The sequence below is a fragment of the Neopsephotus bourkii genome, unplaced genomic scaffold (assembly GCF_033783945.1).
Source record: "Neopsephotus bourkii isolate Nb327-2 ecotype Australia unplaced genomic scaffold, CSIRO-AGI_Nbou_v1 NB_247, whole genome shotgun sequence".
Classification (NCBI taxonomy): domain Eukaryota; kingdom Metazoa; phylum Chordata; class Aves; order Psittaciformes; family Psittacidae; genus Neopsephotus; species Neopsephotus bourkii.
In genome coordinates, this window is record NW_026900757.1 from 132,126 (window position 1) to 151,065 (window position 18,940).

General features: G+C 39.0%; 1 protein-coding gene across 1 annotated transcript in view; it reads left to right on the forward strand.

The window, feature by feature from the left end:
- Positions 1–18,659, forward strand: part of LOC133208241 (GTP-binding protein Rit2) — a 132,675-nt gene extending 114,016 nt beyond the window's left edge. Inside the window, exon 4 of the mRNA XM_061345968.1 lies at positions 17,141–18,659. Within this exon, the coding sequence (XP_061201952.1) occupies positions 17,141–17,362 (222 nt within the window). The 3' untranslated portion in view covers positions 17,363–18,659. The remainder of the gene's footprint in view (positions 1–17,140) is intronic.
- Positions 18,660–18,940: the final 281 nt, after the last annotated feature.

The window sequence follows — 18,940 nt, forward strand, 5'->3', positions numbered from 1 at the left end:
ACAACTGTGTTGCCAGAGGCTAACAAACAAGGTACAGATGCTTAAGGGAGATAAAAAAAATAAAAGATAATATTTTACTGATGATAAAAAAAAAACCACCAGTAATGTCAGGGCAGCATCCATGTTCAGTGCTTTTTTTCTGTGTTAAAAGAAGAGTTCTCCCATATATGGGGCAGTTACAGTTTTAAACACATAGATTTTTGTTCCGCAGGTTTTAGTGTTGGGGAATGTGATAAAGCAGTTTCTGACAGATTGCCCTGAGCACATATCTGATCTTTCCAACTGCTGCCTCCACGGTTCACTGAGAGGAGATCAGAAGGCCTGAGGTTGGCAGGTGGCAATGCAAAGCACACAAACGAAAGGGTTGTCTTTCACGGCTTTTCTCTTTTTTTTTGTTTTCCTCTTTTTCCCCCTCCTTATCACTGGATTTCAACAGTTTGGCCTGTACAAATCCCCATCTGCTCTATCCCTGTCTCCAAAAAATGGCACTTAGAAGCAAGCCTGTGCAGTTAATTCATACAGAAGCCTTGAGGCATTGGATTATTGGAATTAAAACTGTGCTGCCGACCATCATGGGTCATGAACCAGCCCCCCCTCCCCCCCAGGCCCCCCCCCCCCACGCACTTGGAGCTGCACAAGGGGCTATTCGCAGAGTGGGGTGTCTGGAGCAGCACAGCTTCATGGCTCCTGGCCATGGGGTGTTTAGTCTGTCAGCCCAGTATTTCCACATGGAAATTGACAGTTTTCACCAAATATAGCTGAGAAGTCATAATCACATATTAATAAAAATAGGGACAATCATCCAGCATTTTATAAATCAGCCTTTTCTCCACTGTGTTCTGTATACCCATAACAGATGGGTTAGCTGAGATGGGCCAAAAGAGATGGGTGATTTACTGGCAAAAAAATTTTGACAGCTGGATTGCACACATATACAAGCACACACACTCTTAAATTTAAGTAACTCTTTAGAAAGGGAGGGTTTGGCTCTGACCCCACCAGGGAACAGCAGTTGGAACAGCATCAGCTCCCTAAGAATATTAGGTATTACGTTTCCATGTGCTGATCTTTAACATTTTCATTAATAACCTAGGCATAAAAATGCAGGAGTATACTAACACAGTTTGCTGATAACACAAAGTGGGAGCATTTTCTACCTACAAGAAACAGGATTATTGTAGAGGAAAAGCCTATGACCCAGAGGAGTGATAGAAGTGGAATTAAATGAAATTGTAAAAAGAGCAAGGCCTTGCCCTTAAGGACTAATACCAAGGCAGTTTACTATAACACATCAGCTGGAAGGCAGGAGGGAAAATCTTCGATATATCTGCTACTGGCAGGGTGATTATAAACCACAAATGTCATGCAACTGTGCATAAAATAAATGTGACTTCAAGAGGTATTCAGAGTAATATGTTTATCAATGGCATGGAAACATCAAAGGTATTATAAAAGTGTAAGTAAATCTTTGTAAAGATTACCTGTAGCTGTTTATTGATGATGATGACAAATTCAAATTTGGGTAGATGCAGACAATATATATCAGTTTGGTCCTATCAGAGGAAATTAAAGACAGCTTAATTGCTCTAGCCTGAGTAAATGAAAGTAGGTAAGTACCAGGCTATGCTGATAAGGAGCAAATGGACATTGTGAGAAAGGGCCATTTAAAGTAAAGAAAAATGAGGGGAAAACATCTAATGTGTATTATTAAGTGGCAAGGAACACATTCTGCCTAGAAGTTAGGTGATTGTTACTGATCATTTCTTGACAGTGCAAGAGCTCCCTCCCCTACCTTCCCTTCCATTCCCCTTTCTTCCTCTCCCTTCTCCTCCCCTCCCTTCCTCTTTTGAGTGGGGTACACAGTGTCATTGCCAGGAACACTGAGAACTGAAATAATCACAAGGATCACTTAAAGGTCTGTATCATTCTCCTGAGCATCCTCTGCAGGTGCTATGGTACTTATTTATCTGTAGAGTATGAATAATTGATTTTGTTAAGTTAAAATTACAGCAATTGCTCTTAATCTGCTTCAGACTCACAACCCAGATTGTACAGCTTAATGTTTCCCTATGTTTGGTTTGTTTGTTTTTTTTTTTTTTTTTCCCAGTTATATCAATTGATTTGACAGATAAAATCCTACATCTCGATTTCTTTTTGGACTCTACCAAGGAGTGTTAAAATAGAGTTCTAAATATAGCTTTTCATATATCCATAACTACCAACCCTTGTAGGGTTATGTTCAAAAGGGTAATTCTTTTCAGTAAGTATATCTGGGGTTTATTCATGTTATTTTCTTGTTTGTCTTCTAATTTTTTTGGCAAGCTTTCAGAAAAACTTCTAAAACACTTGAAATTGTTGCTCTGGAATGATTAAGCTACAAACATAAGTAGCAGAGGAAGAGAAAGGCAAGAAGAGATGCTATATTTGGTGTACTTCACTTGAATACTTTAATTGAACATTGAAAATACCTATAAATTCTGGAGTGTTAAAGTTTTGTCTGTAACTATGTGCTACTCCAGCTGTAATCTCTCCAGCCCATCTGTTTGCTCACACAAGAGCCCAGTACATTTAGGCAGGAGGAATGCCACTGAGATACATCTTATGGTCTCCTGTTAGCAGTACACTCAACCTGCTGACACCCAGCTCAGCAAACTTTTATTTTGGTTGTACCCAAGAAAGATAGAGGGACAGAGATTCTTACGCAAGCCAAGAGAACTGTTACAACTCATGGACAGTTAAATAATTGTATTTTCTAAGAGTAACCCTGTAGATTTCACAGGATTGCACAATTTACCAATGCACCAAACACTGGTAACAGAAAAGAAAGTGAGTCAATATTGTACATTTAATCCCTAAAAGACCAAAGAAATTGAAAACTCTTAAACACTATTGTGGATAAGCTATAGTGTAATTTTCATTTAAGCTATTTACTTATCCCATTGGTACAGCTTTTATGCAGTCTGCAGTGTGCCTCAACATCAGATTATGAAGTGCAAAGTTCAGCATGTGTTCCAGATTGAAAGCAGTATTGAATAGCAGATATAGATCAAAACAGCTCATCTGTCACTAGAGACATCATAGAAAAATAACCATTGCCATAAATATCAAGTCTACATAAGAAAACAAACCTTTTTTTTTTTCACAGATTGGTCTCTGCGTCCAGAGTTGTATATGAAAAGGTGCAGCAATTCTGGATTAAAAACAAATATTCTCTTGGATCATTTTAAGCCATCTGTGGTTTAAGCTGTTCCCTTCTTTTGCTGCCCTCTTTTCCCAAGTTTTTATTTTGTGTACTCAGGTGTACCACCTGGTCAGAGATGGATGAGTGCTTTTTTCCAGACTGTTTCATTAAGGCCTGAAACAAGGTGTAATAGGATTTTTTTCATTTACTTCAGTAATTCTGTTTCATTTGCTCAACCCTCTTGCCCATATGGCATAAGAATTGAATACTTCCACTCCATTTTTCACTGTGTAGCCTTTAAGGCTGTATGCCGCTGTCTTAGATATGTGGTGTACATTCATTTTGCACTTTTTTCGAGTATTAGTAAAAGAAAGAAAAATGGTCAGAAGTATCTAATCAAGCTTGTCAAACATGAAACAAACACCAAAAAGAGGCAAAGGCAGAAAAAAATGTTGCGACCCAAAATCTGTAATTATCAAAAACGTTCACCTGTCTTTACTTACGTGGGACAGAGTTATGTTTTATTATGTTTATCTCAACTCAGCAGTTACATTTTCATTTAGATTTTTTGAATAGCTTTGGAAGAAGCTTCAGTGAGGCTGAAATAAAAGGGGGCTCAGTTGGTGAGCGTACACTCCAGTTCCTGGTTAGGACTGTAGAGCCTTTGCTGATGTCTGTATTTGTAAGTATCAACACCTGAGATAAGGAATTCAAAGCTAAATCAATTGTGTCACTGAATTTTTTAAATCTCAGTTGCCTTAAAAGAAATGGATGATTAGTTTATGAAGCAAATCATCCCAAAAAGCCGTGCCCTGGCACATGAAGGATAAGAATATGCCCAGGAACAGCTAGCATAGATTTACCAATGGCATATAATGCCTCACAAGATGACTGAGTTCTGTAGTGGCTTTCAGAAGACTGACTCTGTGGATAATCATGTTTACCTTGACTCTTAAAAAACTTTAATCTCAGTTTCTTGTACTGTACTTGTAGCCAAATAAGTGAGACATGGTTTGGATAAATAGATTACAAAGTGGAGGGGAATTAGCTGGACCACCAAGGTCAAAGGGCTGTGATGAGAAGTACAAAGTCCACCTAACAGCAAATTACTAGTAACATTCCTCAGATGTTGATTGCAAGGCAGTATTCTGAATATCCACTAACAAGTAGATTCTGGGATGAAAGGTACCTTCATGAGAGGTACCTACTTGAATGGTGCAGTTGATACACCAGCAGGGAGGACATTGCCAGACTTGGGGAAATGGTCTAGCAGGAACTGCATGAAGTTCATCAAAAGCAGATGCCAAGCCTGCACCTGGGATGAACAACATCATGCAGCAGTACCACTTGAGAGAAAGGAAGAGGACAGGGAAGTTGTGGGTGAGTTGACCATGAACCAGCAATGAGCCTTTACAGCTAGAGGTGGCCAGACATGTTCTGAGTTGTATTAGTAAAAATGTAGCTAGCAGGTCCGAGAAAGCGATCCTTGGACCTTTGTTCAGCACTTTTGGTAATTTGTCTAGAATTCTGAGTCTATTTTGGGCTTCACAGTTCAAGAAATAACTTGCTGTGCTGGAGGGAATTCAGCAGAAATCCCCAAGAAACTCTTGGGGACAGAGGACAAAAAGTAACTGGAGAGGTTGAGAGACCTGAAATTGTGATATTTTTTTTTCAGCCTGATGAATCATCTTGCTGTCTTTAGCCACCTAATAATCAATAAATTGAAGAGAAAAACAGATTTTTCTTGGAGGTGTACAACAAAAGGATGAAGAGAAAAAAAAAATAATATTGCATCACAAAAAGATCATGTTAACAATGAGGGATTTTTTACACCGTAAAAGTGGTTTAACAGTGGAACAAATGCCTAGAGAGGCTGTGAGATTTCCTTCTTTGGAAGTGGTCAAAACCCTACCGAACATATTAGGAATCTGCCCTAGGTGGACCCACTCTTCCATCCTAAAGCATGCTATGAATACCTGATTTCTATGTATCTGTTAATAGAATATATTAAATTCCAGCCTGAAAAAAATTGTCAGCCATAGCAACTCCCTCTTCTCTCTGAAATGTGATCTACATTTATTTTTCCAAATCCTTTTCTCAAAGGTACCATACTTACCCTCTTGTTAATATTCCTTCCATCGAGTACTACAAAACTTTACCACAGGCAGCTGTCATTTTCTAAACCATTTAATAACACTCATTTTATTTCCGAGGGTAAAAAAATAATGGGGTGATAACATGTCCTGAATTGCTAGTGACAGTAACTGTTAAGGCTTCAAGCACTTACTGCTTTTCACCAGATGTTGCTTTTAGTACCAGCAATTTTATCCCTCAAACCTAGGCTTATTTATGTATTTAAGAAATGCACATTCACACATGCCCTAGGTAAAATGAGCCACAGCTTTATCAGTGGTGGACTGAAAAGTTTATTACCCTGGATTAGAATATAAATTTATCAGCCATAGTGATGATTTGGGCTCCCAGGGTGTATTAATACAGCAAGTTTTACACTTCAAAAGAATATCTGCATAATTGGATGGATACATGATGGACAGAGGAGGTTAAACAGATGCTTCTAGCAAGAAGTTTCTGCCATTCTGTTTGTTAAAAGTCTGTTTGTCTCGTTCTGTCCCCAAGCTAGCACAATAAAGGTCTAATCTATCTTCCTCTCCTCCTCTACCCTTCCACCTTCACCCTTCTGCTTCTATGTCCCTTTGTGGCAATAAACAAGAATGAGCATCCCAGCTAACCTCTCTGTCCTCAGTCAAAAAAATCATATTTTGTTAAAAAGCCTACTAATTAATCCTTGAGCATCATCATTGCTTAAGTTTCTGTTAGCAAAATATCCAAAATGTCCTGGAGATGTATGCAAGAAAGTTTGGGGCTATATTCAACAAAGTTAAGATTCTGCCAGCTGTTAGCTATTGCTTTTGCTTACTTTAAGGTGCTCAGTCTTCTGAGTAAAAATCAAAGCCCACAGACAGCAAATACAGAAGGGTTATTCAAAGATACTGCCTGCCAAACAGGGAGCTTTGCCAACAGGGCCTGCTAACTGCAGATGTATGAGCAAGTTACCACGGAAACTATCCAAGTGGCATGTTCTTAGCCTGCAGCAAAAGTGAGGTAATTTGAGTGAGGTTTAGCAGGCAATAAGAGAGCTTGTTACGTCTAATTAGCTAAATGCATTCTTACAGCTCCTCCTACCCACTGGCCATTTAAGATTTATATTTTTTCTCCCTCAGCACATTAATTTCTCATTGTTATCCCCTTCACATGCAGTTCTTCAGACTCAGTATTTTATTATGCACTTTCCACACTGGTGGATGACAGTACACGATGGAGCTAAGTAGATGCTCCTTATGCAGCTGTCATTCCTGTATTAAGGTTCCTATGTCGTGGGCCTCTCTCTTTCAGTGCTCCTCTGACAAAGAAAAGACTCTTTGCTCACCCGTGAGCTCTCCTTTCACCATGTTAGAGAGGAGCTGAAAAGGAAAAGAAGATCCCATGATTTTTTCAGTCAATTCATATTCTATAAAAGTATATCATTTTACCTGAACTAACATTGACATGGGGAAGATCAATGCCTTTAGTTTAATAATGATGCCTTTAGTTTAATAAGATACTATGTAAGTATTTCCCATAATGAGATTGTCTGACAAACTTCCCCAATAAACTTCAAAATTACTAAACCCTCAAAATTAATTACATTTTCCAGGAAAAAAAAACAACAACCCAGCTCACCACTCTCATTTCCTGATATAACATCCCTGTCTCATTGCATTGATAAACTTTTTGTTTGAAAAGCAACCCAAGTAGTAAGTGGAAAAGTGAAACATTCTGTAAATTGTGCATAAAGCGCTTTGGTACCTCATACACTTCAACATGTGCTTGCTTTAGTAAACTTCTGAAAAAAAACCCCAAACCTTAAATTATTCTATTGAAGTCCAAATCTCTATAAATCCATTATAAATTCTCCCTCTTTCTCACTTCTTTTGAATACCCAGTTGAGCAGCATGGACAAAATCCCTGAATCCCTGCAAATGACAAATGCTTGGAGATAAAGGGAGAAGGGAGAGATTTGTTGCAATTTTCTTTTTACTGCCAGGAGTCTAGCACAGTGTTTTCTGTCTGCCTGCAAGCTTTGTCTGGGAATATGTTTAAATGAGAAACAGTATGCTAGAATATATGTGTATTGCACTCCTCATGGTGTGAAGCAGTGTGTGGTGTCAGGACACACAGGACTGCTGAATTTGGAACAGACATTTTTTGTGACCTTTTCATTCCAGTATTGGAAACTTGCATTCAGCTTAAGCAAAGGGGGAACTTCCAGAGCATAATTCCAGTAGTGTATTATAAGGATAAAAATGAGATATTTAACTGAACAGAAACTTAGGCTCAAAAGACTATTTCAGTTCTGTGAATCACCAGTATTTTTATTTGGTTGTGTGGGGGTTTTTTACTTACATTTGCAGTTCTTCGTGACTACACATAAAAACATACACAAATAAATGTGCAGCTGTTTCTTCTTCTTTCTTGTTTTCTATTTAGGTCTTTGGATTTCTTTCTGTTTTGCTTCAGATTTCTTGAATGACATTTCCCAGTGTTCAGCAGACAACCGGAAAATAGGACACTGAAAGCAAAGTCCTGGTCTCCTCCTCACTGACTCCTGCCTTCTTTTCTTATCTCCTCATGTCAGTGGAGTGTTTTCAGGACAAAATATTGCGTTAAGAGGCTGTGTTACATCTTCAAAGTAACATAATGACACACACAATTGCATAGGTTACCAGGTTTTAAGTGGATTTACTTAGTACCCAGTCTGCATAGTGCCTGAGTCCTAATGAAGAACTTAATTCAATTGATGAGTGGAATTTTAATTTCTAACACGTAAATCAAATAGGCTACATTAGTCTACATATAGATAAAAGATACGGAGGGTGACTGTGCTGTACTGATAGTTAACTTGTGCTCACAAAACCATAGAAATCACTTGTGTTGTTAAGAGTTCAACCTACTAACTTTCTATCTGCTTTAAAAAAGGCTGAAAGGCACATTTGCAGCTTCTTTCACATGGAAACTTTTTAATAAGCATCTGTTGTTAGCAGATTATAAATTTTTGTTGTTGTTGTTGCTTTTTGAAAAGAAAAATTGAAAAGATTTGCATTTCTTGTGAACCTAAAATTGCAATCCTTATTTTTTTTTTTTTCATACAAAAATCCATACTCTTCATTTAGGTATTCCAAGCTGAACTGACATAGAAACTGCTTTTTGCAACTATCTTATAGCCATCTACAGCAGAGTGTTGCAATCAAAGTACCTTTAAAGATGATGGACAATTTAGAAAATTGTCAGATCTCTGAAAAATGCTTTGCGCAATTGACCCATACTTGTTCATCTTGAAGACTGATGCTAAGGATTTAACACTTCCACATTCTCTTCAAATTAGACCCAGAGCTATTGCTGACTGATGCAAGATCATGTGGCTCCGAGTACCCAATTCAGTCAGATCCTGAGGCCATCACTCTAGGAACCTTTCTTGGTATAAAGATGCTTTTAACCACTCATCAGTCTTACTTTTGACAAAGTAAAGTCAAGAGTGCAGTCTGGAGTAGAAAAGAACAACTTCAGAGTCTAACCTGCAGACAGCACCGTGACTCCATAGTGATTTTTGCATGAAAAGAGACACAGTTTTAAGTATTTAGCATTACATCTATGAAATAATAAAGTAACATTAGCAGAAGTTGGAAACAATAGATCTAGGAGCATCACGTGTTTTGCTTGCTTTGCAACTAGCAACTGCATGGCGAATGTTTCTCTTTACTCAAAACATTTCCCCCAAGCAGAAATGAAATTTCCTGGAGGCATAGATCCTGTGTTACAAGGATATTGTGGATCCAAAGTCTGGTGAAAATAAATCCAAAAGGGAGAGAAAGACTAGGCAAAAATCAGTGCTGAGCAGTAATATCTATCACAAAAGATGCTAAAAACTTCCAGTAATTATTATTCAAGAATGAATCAGCCTTGGCATTAAGATTTTTTTCATAAGAAAAAGAGTGAGACACATGTATTTCACAAAATAGCTAGTAAAAGTTTAGAGTTTTCATGGAAGAGTGTAGCAATGACCTTAGCAGGTCAGAGAAAATGTCACTCTAATGTAACAGTGGTCAATGGTGAAACGCATAAGAACAAGTGTTTGTTGATGCTTCATGAGATTACTTTACCAGCCCCTAACAATTTGCAGTTCCCTAGGATCAGATGAGAGTATCATTCTTCCTGGCTCAGAACAGAAAGTTTAAGCTGTGTTCTGTATCCTGCCTCACTGATTAACCAGGCAAGAGCTACATAATTTGGGATAGAAAAACCTTTTTTTTATTTCCTAGATTTTTTTTCTCAAGACTATTGTATACTTTCCTTTAAAAAAACAGCAGATTAGTTTTACAATTCCACAATCTCCATTCCCCATCCCCTAAAAATAATACACAAAGATCATCACATAAGCCCCAGGCAAGCCTATTACTTTCTGCATTGCTAAAACTGCATTTTCCTTCCTGTCCAAATGCAAAGGCCAGGTTATGATGGGAAGAGAAAGAATATCTTAGCCTCTGTAATGTAGAGGTTGGAACAGCTGAGGACATGAGGTGTGTAGTACTGGACCATGACATTTTCATGACAACCAGTCTGTCAAGGTGTAGATTCACACAGCAAAACCACATCTTCTCCATAGCCCAGTCTGCTAATCCTATCTACACCCATGGCTAGACTCCATTCTGGTCACCAACAATTCTTAAGAGCGAAAACAGCACAAAGTATCACAGAGTGGCAAGGCAGGAAGGAAAACATGGAAAACCCTTATAAGACACTAGCTTTCATGTAACTCTGGGGAGGGGAAAGGAACAAAACTGATTGCAATACCCTCACAACAGTGATTAATTGTATGGCAGCTTTTATCTCATCTAGCCTTGTAATTTAGAAAACCAGTAAAGCTGAGCTTGCAAAATTGCTTGCCATGAAGTCAGAGTAAGGTTTGTTCATCTAATTACTTCTGAAGACTTCCAAATGGTTTTAAGAGTAATGGTGCTGACATGAAATTCTCACATTTTTGCAGCACGTTGCTCATTTACTGCTCAGGCTGCTGAAAAGAGGTGTCTGCTTCGCCTGGGCTGAGTAAAAAAATAAGGTGCACATGTTTGGTTGAATGAAAAATGCTGGTTTATGTCAGCAGAAACCAGTTGTGAATCCTAGTGGAATCTTGGCCAAATTGAATTGGTAGCTGTAATGTGTACATTTGAGAATGGGATCATACATAATGGCTAAAATATTTATCTTTGCAGAAAGAAAAGTTTCAACATTATGTTTTTAAGAAATAATTTACTTCATAATTAATTTAAAATTCTGAAACAAAGCAGAATATTTCTGTTGAAAGAGATGGAAATGAGATTTTAACACCAAGGATTTTTGGTTTACTTTGGCATTTACTATGCATTTGTTTAGACTTAAAGCATACTCATTTGATTGTCTGGCCATAGAGGAAACACTGGTTCCTCACAAAGGCTAGTATTCAATATTTCTTTCCACCTGAATTGATTTCCACTTGATCTTGTTTTTTCTCCTCCTTTCAGGGATGTCACTGCTTAGTGGCAAGACTATGATGGGCAGTTTATAAATGTAAATATCTGGGGAAAGAGAGAAAGGGTAGACGGACTTAGAACATTTTTCTCTTATTAAAAAAAAAATATTCCATGACAAATATAATGTGAACAAATAAGAATAGTGGTGCTTGTCTTAAAAAGACAGAAAGATTGATTTTTCTGTTTTATCTGGTTCTGCTCAGGTTTTTAACCCCAGCCACTGCTGTAATATCCAAGTATGTGAGCTGTAATATCCAAGTATTTGAGCTTTGACCTGAACAATAGCATTTCACACTTGGAAAGGTCCTTATACCAGCCTCTAGAAAGTCTCTGCCAACATGCCTGTTGATACAACACTTGTTCAAGGAAAAAATTAATAACTGTCAAAAATGACATAGGTATAATAGACTTGTTTTCAGTTTAGTGGATAGGATTGCATATTTTTCAACATGGGAATCAAATGCTTACAGTGAAAGCCTTTGGCTCTAAGAAAGGCAGGTGGCAATACAGGAACACAGCTCAGTGTTCAGTAGCCTTAGTCCCATCTATCAAAATACAGTTAGTCCTTGTCCAGATTACTGTATAGGTCTCCCTAATGCTTGTCAGTGCTGGGTGACCAGGGACCACCTAATTTATTTCTGGTACCTTAGACATGGAGTGAGGAACTAAGACTAGTGACAGTTGGCCAGTCCAGGTTGTTATTCATAAATAAGAAAACCCTCAGGTGCTGAGAGGAAATGCATTCAGCAGAAATCCAGTGGTCAGTGCTGGGATTAAAAAGAAATATCATTCATGTCATATAGGCAATAGCCATTTTTGGCTTTCTATTTTCCAGAACGGCATTCACTTTCTTGACCCATGAGATGAGTTTTCTCTTTTTCACTTGGCAGATTTGATTGTAAGAGAATGAGGAAGTTGTGAATACCTTTGATCTCTTTAGTTTTTTTGTGTAGCATATTATAGGTTTGCATCTGTATCAAGAGCTTATTATGTTTGTTGTGATATCCTGAGGGCATGGACTGTGATGGGAAGAGACCCAAACACTAGTGTGTATTCTTATGGATTGTCTGCATGTCTCTAAACTGACATCCAGGTGTTAATACACAACCTGGCATCTGGTTCTTGTTTTCTGAATGGGGCCTGTTGGGAAACATCAAAAAACCAGCAGAGCTGGAAGGAAAGGACATGGAACTTTCCTACACATTATTCAGAGTACTCATGGCTTTTCCTACTCCTTTTATTATTTACTGTGGTGCCGCTCAAACAAGGCTGCTCAAAGTTCCGCTTCCCTCCCCATGTTCTTAAACAGTTATCTTTTGTTTACAGCTGACATAAATTATTGCCTGTCAAAAATGCAAAGCTTAATCAGAAATCCCTGGAATTCCTCCTGTTAGCCTCAGTTGGTTTTAGATGAGCACTCTGTAGAACAACATGTGTCCCCTTCTGTCTCTGATTAGTGATCAAGATCTATGTCTTCAACAAAGATAATTCACAAAATGAAGCTTTTGGATCTATAATTATCACTCTGTTTGCCATTTCAAAATTAATGACTACTGCCATGGTAGAAATCACTAAGAGAAATTTAAGAGAATCCTTGCAACCTTGCGCTCTACCTGCAGGCTCCAGGCCTCTTCATGGCAAACTGCAGTTCCCAATCACAGGGGAGAAACTGCAAAAAGCCATCTCAAATAGACCATGCTGTTGCAGGGACAAGAGGCACAAGAGAAAATGCGTTGCTTTCCTGCATGAGGACCACCACTACTCACCTGAGATTATGTAATTGAGTCAGAATCATCGAATCATAGAATCAACTAGTTTGGAGAATAGCTTTTAAGATCATCAAGTCCAATCATTACCCAGCTCTGCCAAGACCACCATTAACCCATGTCACTAAGGGCCCCATCTACATTGTTAGTGAACACTTCCAGGGACAGTAAATCCACCACTGCCCTGGTCAGCCTGTTCCAATACCTGAGCACCCTTTGTAGAAGGAATTGTTCCAGTGTAAATCTCCCTGGCACAGCTTAAGACCGTTTTCTCTTTTTTATCACTTGTTACTTGGGAGAAGAGTGTCATCCCACCTCAGTACAGCCTCCTGTCAAGCAGTTGTAGAGAGTGATAAGGTGACCCCTCAGCCTTCTCTTCTCCAGACAAAACCGTCCAGGTCCCTCAGCCATTCCTCATCACACTTGTGCTCAAGGCCCTTCACCAGCTCTGTTGCCCTTCTCTGGACCCTCTCAAGCACTTTAATGTCTCCCCTGTAGTCAGAGCACCAGAACTACCCAGTCTGCTAATATCATTTCTGTAGATTAAGTCTTCTTTGGGATGCTTCTGTTGCTGCCTAGACCAAAGGAGAGACAAAGCTGTACAGAAAATAGTCTGATCTTGATGGAGAGTTTCCAGATAATGACAGTCCAAGGACAGAGGTAGACTATTGATCTGTTTACTTATTTGCACTTGGTTTCTCAGGTACAGATATTTTTATGTTCTGCCTGTAGGGTCCAGTGATTGCCAGTGCCTCCCCACCCACCATCCAGAACAACTGGTTTTGTGCTCTCCTTTTGGTTGTACAGGAACTGACCTTAGTGGAGAGCTGGCTGTCTTAAAGGTGACAGCTCATTCATCATGGCTTTCACAGGCTGTCAGCGTCGCATTTAATCTCAGTTGTAATTTTCCAAGGGAGGTTTGCAAAAGCCACAAGCAGAATCTTAATGTTATAAAATGCGGTTTGTAGACAATGAATACTTCCTGTCTGTATGAAGCTTTGCTGCATTCCAACTGCCCTGAACTATCCTGACATGAAAAATTCCCAAATTCAGCCTGAAGTCCCATGGTCCATATACTGTTGCAACTGGTATGTCTTTCCTTTCAACACATATGTGCTTAAATGGGCCCTCAGCACCATGCACTTTGCAAGGAAGATGTGAAGAGGCTGTTTTCCTGGTGCTCACATATCATGTCCCTGAAGTTTCACTGCCCATTTTATGCACTTTTCTTGCTCCTTTGTTATACAGCAGGCTTCACGCCCTGCTTCTGTAAGTCCTGATCCAAACTCTGCCAAGACAATCAGAGTTTTTAAAGCTTGGATCAAATTCAGGAAGCTTCTGCCAGCTCTCAAATTTTCATTTTTCATTATCTTCACTGCACCAGTCTTCCACCTTCAGTCCCTTCTTAAGCTTTACCTGCAAAGGAATGAGCTAAATTGGAATCAATATATCCAGAATTATACTCTGGGAAACAATGCCAGATTCAATCACGGAGAGTTACTCTGAAGATGAGATATAAAACTCTGCTTCCTAGATATATATTCAATAGAATGACTTTGCTGCCTGACCTGTCTGTCCATGTCATGCTGACAGACAGATCATATCTTCTGCTGATACAGACCCAAGGAAGCTGCAATTTGTCAACACGTCCCTGAGCTGTGTGGATCTGGGATGGATTTCTGTCACAGAGTTTCTCTTCTGGCAATAAGATGGGAACAAGGTAAACCCCTGGAATTACGTGGGTGTCAGTGACCTCATCAAGGGTTTTATCCCTTGTTTCTCATTCCATAGGTGTCTAGCCTTTTGACCGGATTATGAGCAAAAAGCAAAATGTGTATTTTTCCTCAAGACATTCCTCTATATTTAGAGTTCCTTCAGCATGAAGATTAATTAACTTGCCATAGCTATATTTTCATTGGTGCTGGAAGCAGTAATGATAATTATGACAACATTAGATTTCAGAGAAGCCTGTTTTCAGCTGTGAGACTGAAACTTTTCAGCTGTGAGACTGAAACGTTTCAGCTAAACATCCTGAAATTGTTTGTGCCAGGTGTCCTCCACATGCTGAATTAGTTAATAAAGTTTCCCCAGAGCAGTTAATCATTTCCTCAGGGTGAGATTTAACAGCAATACCATCCTTTGAAACAAGCTATTGCCATTAATAACTTTAATGTTGTCTCCATAATATGGAAGGAATCTGGAGTCCAAAACCAAACTTTTTGCTACTTTTTATAGAAATCCAGCCAGATTTGGCCCAGTTACAAGCCTCCAGCTGACAGAGGCTGGGAGGAAGTTTTTCTGCACAATTTATTTCCCCTGAGTATTCTCCACTTCTCACAGCTCTTTGCAGTCTTGTTTCATTACGAAGTGTAGCGTGTCTTCCCTGCAGTTGTTCTTCCTTGCAGGTGGAATAAAACATAGTTTTGATCCTAAAAAAGACAAAAAATAAAATAAGAAGTTGAATAAAGGAAGAATTATATGGCCGTAGACTAGATAGTCACTGAGCAAAAGGAATGGCAGTATATTTGGGTATTGCTGTGCTTGCACCGTAATTGCATTTATGAACTTACAATTCTTTAACATAAGGATATTTCAATTTATGTGGGTTTTTTTTTTCTTTAGGTAATGAATGCATGAAATCTTCCCTGAAACTGCAGCTCTGTGTAATCTTTTGCACAGAACTGCAGTGTCTTTAACAAAATAAAATTAAAAAAACCTCCTTCAACTCAAACAAGGCATAGCAAGGAAAAACTGATTATAAAGTCCAAAATAGATCAAAATAGTCTTCTATCCAGACAGTCAATTTCTCAATGGTGCCCAATAGACCTATTGAATCACACATTTTGCTTACACAGCTGTCCAGAGAAAAACATGGACCATATTGCTACCCGTCTCCTTTTTGCTAAAGGTTGGCAATTATAGCAGTTGGAAAGTAGTAACAATTTTTCATTGTGTCACAGAGTACTGTTCAGGATGGCATACAACCTCCCTGCTTACCCTTACAATACTCTTAATTAAGATTATACCTGTAACGTAGAGGAATAATCCTAGTAATGTTACAACATTTGTGACTCAATGCAAAGGTAATGGGGAGGGATTTTGTGGTCTGTGTTATGCAGGTACTTGTTTGGTGCAGATTTATCTCAAGGCTGGAATGAACTGACTTTCTGTTTCATCCCAAGTCCTGTTTATCAGTGTGTCCAGCTTTGCAGATAGATGTCAAAAATGCAATGAGGTGATGTCACAACTTTAATATAAAGGGCATTTTGCTCATATTTGTATTTTAACACCAGCGTTTGTTTCCGTAATAAATATAAATGGCACTTTGGGTGCATGAAGGTAGAAATGTGAAAAACAACCACGATCAGTCTTGTGGTAGTAGAAATTAAGACTTTTCATAGCTGATTTTGTAGCCTTTCACAAGGCTGTCTAAAAGTAACTTTTTCCTTTTTGCCCAATGGTTAGAAAGTTACTTGAATAAATCATGATATCCAAATACAAATAAAAAGAAAAGCTGGAATTTCTGACCTAGAATTTGAGTATACACCATACCTGTCATTCATATGGTTCGTTCACTTAGTTTGTTGTTCAAACACTGAAAAAAAAAAAAAAGAAAGTCTATTGGCTGGAAAGGTAGCTTAACATTTAGAAGCTCATAGGGTTTGCTCATTGTTTTCCTGCTGACTTGTTGCATGATACCGGAAGAGCTTCCAAAGTGAAAAAGTACTTTAAGTTGTAGGCAGTGGCAGTCCTTACGGTAAACATTTAATGTCTGTTTGAACCACACATTGATCAGTATGCTGAACAGCCTTCCATTTAGCAAGGTGGTAGGTCAAATGCCAAGAGGTAACCAGTATAGAAATTTTAGGAGGAAGATCCCTGTTTCAAAATCCAAGAAAATTATCTGCTTTGGTCCCCTCTAGATTGATGGTGATTCCACCCCTTACAGTCTGTCAAAATACAGACACATTTCTTCATGTTCTCTGAGAACAGTAAGTACATGTGTTCACTTAAGGAAGATGAACTGAAAAAACGATTAGGTTTTGGATCTTCTTACAGCCCAGGCATTAGCTCCATGACAGGATTACAGGCCTATCAAGACTAAAACACTTAAAGGCGTGCTCAGAAATTAATGTGATTGAGAAATCTTGAGGTATGAAAGCTGGTGTGCTTGAGTCAAGTTGCCTTCAGGATTAGGTTAACACTGAATAGGGATTTTCTATGTAAGTCTTTCTGGCCATCTGTTCCAGTCTGTGAAATAAAGGTACCAGCATTATCAAACTACAGGATTACTGAACTAAAAAGAGGAAATACATGGAAAAAAATGATGTATTACAATTAAGGGAATAACATAACTGAGCACATGAATATTGTCAATATATTCTGTTCAAGCATCTTATGTCATTCTGATCCTTTCTCTCTTGAATCTTCTCTCTTGGAACATTTTCCTTTAAAATTAAAGGTTTGTGATTTTTAAGATCCAGAAAGTCAGACTATGTCTACTGTAATGTTCTCATGCTGCTTCATGCTCTGTGCATTAGGCAGTACTTACGGACTTTTCTCTCTAGGTCTCAACTGAAGAAGGAATGAGCTTAGCCAGAGAGTACTCCTGCTCCTTTTTCGAGACTTCTGCTGCCCTCCGCTTCTACATCGACGATGTCTTTCATGGACTAGTGAGGGAAATACGAAGGAAAGAGTTCTCACTGGTGGAGAAGAGGATAAGGAGGAAGGACAGTTTGTGGCAGAAACTGAAAGGATCTCTGAAGAAAAAAAAGGGAAGTACAACCTGATGGCAGTTCCCTGTGAGCCACCCATCAGGAGCTAATCACAGTGACCCAGAACAGTTCAAAAAGGCATAATTTACATAGCATCTTCCAGAGTAGGTCCTGGAGCTTTTTCCCTTCAGCCTTCATGCAGAAGTAGCTCCTTGAAGGCCCAATTCATGGTTGCCTGTGGCTCCTCTGTATTATAAAGTCACTTAGCATACCCTTTCATCTCTTCTCTGCAAACCTCAGTGGAGAAAATCTGTCTTTTTACTAGTGATCCCTGGCTGGTCTTCACATGGTAGGAGTTAAGCTAGTGTACAAGGCAGGACCAGCTTCCACCAGCTCTAGGAGAAGGGGTTGCACTTACTGCCTCCTCTCTACATGCTTTTCACTATCCCAGAAATTAATAACATTGATTTCAGTGGATTTTTTGAGTATTTATGGACTATAAGAGTTGACCTCCAGCTTTGCATTCTAATGTAGGTTTAGGGTTAGACTGTGCTCAGCCCACATGCCCACGTCTTTGTGAATGTGTATGTGTAAAGCAGGCCCAGGGGAATGCTGGTGGCTTCAGATTTTCACCCAGTAGATCCCTATGCTCACTGTGTCCTTTCCACTTAGCATGAAGGGTTGGCAAGCATAGCACAAGACACACACACCAGCTGTCCAGAGTCTGGGGGGCTACTCCTCTGTCTCCTCTGCACATTACTCACCAGGACTGGCTAGCAGATGTGCAGATGTCCTGCAGACAATGCAGTGCATTAGAACCATAGAATAGTTTGGGTTGGAAAGGACTTTCAAAGGTCATCTGGTCCAAAACCTTGCAGTGAGCAAAGACATCTTTAACTAGATGAGGTTGTCAGAGCTCTGTCCAGCCTGACCTTGAATGTTCCCAGGGATGAGGCATCCACCGCCTCTCTGGGCATCCTGTGCCAGTCCCTCACCACTGGATACACTCCTGCATCCCACCAGGAGCACACAAAGGCACTGTCTGTCTGATTTTTCACACAGCCTTTCCTAGAGCAATGCAGCTTTGTCACAGCATGTAAAAGCATTGGTGATGTACCATTCAACCCTTGATTTACTAGAGAATTGCGTAAAGTCAGTTGCCATCTTTCACGGTCCTTGACCATCCAAGTGAATTATTTGATTGATCAGTTGGATAAGTCTTTTAAATATTCCTTTTTTAAAGCTAGCATGAAGTATAGTCTCATTGACCCTTTCTCTTCCCAAGCTCCTTTTATTATTCACTTTATTTATAGATTTTACAATTAAAATGTGTACATTTTGTCAAGAAATAAAGATTGTGATTTCCATGGAACGATACCAGTAATGTCATTTGTACTGGAGTAATAAATGGTATCATTAGAAAAATACATATAAGTAAATGTTATTTTTCACATTTCTTTTTGACTGTTTTATGGGGTTTCAATTATATTTTGGATTATATGGGGGAGCAGTTGATTTGCTGTGCTGTGTTAAACTTGAGAAGGTTATGGTTTTATGAAGAATTTTGGTTCATTCAAACCATTTGTCTGATGGTTTCTTCTCTGCTTTTCCTACCTTTCAAGAAAATCCTGTAATATGTTTTGACTTGTCAAA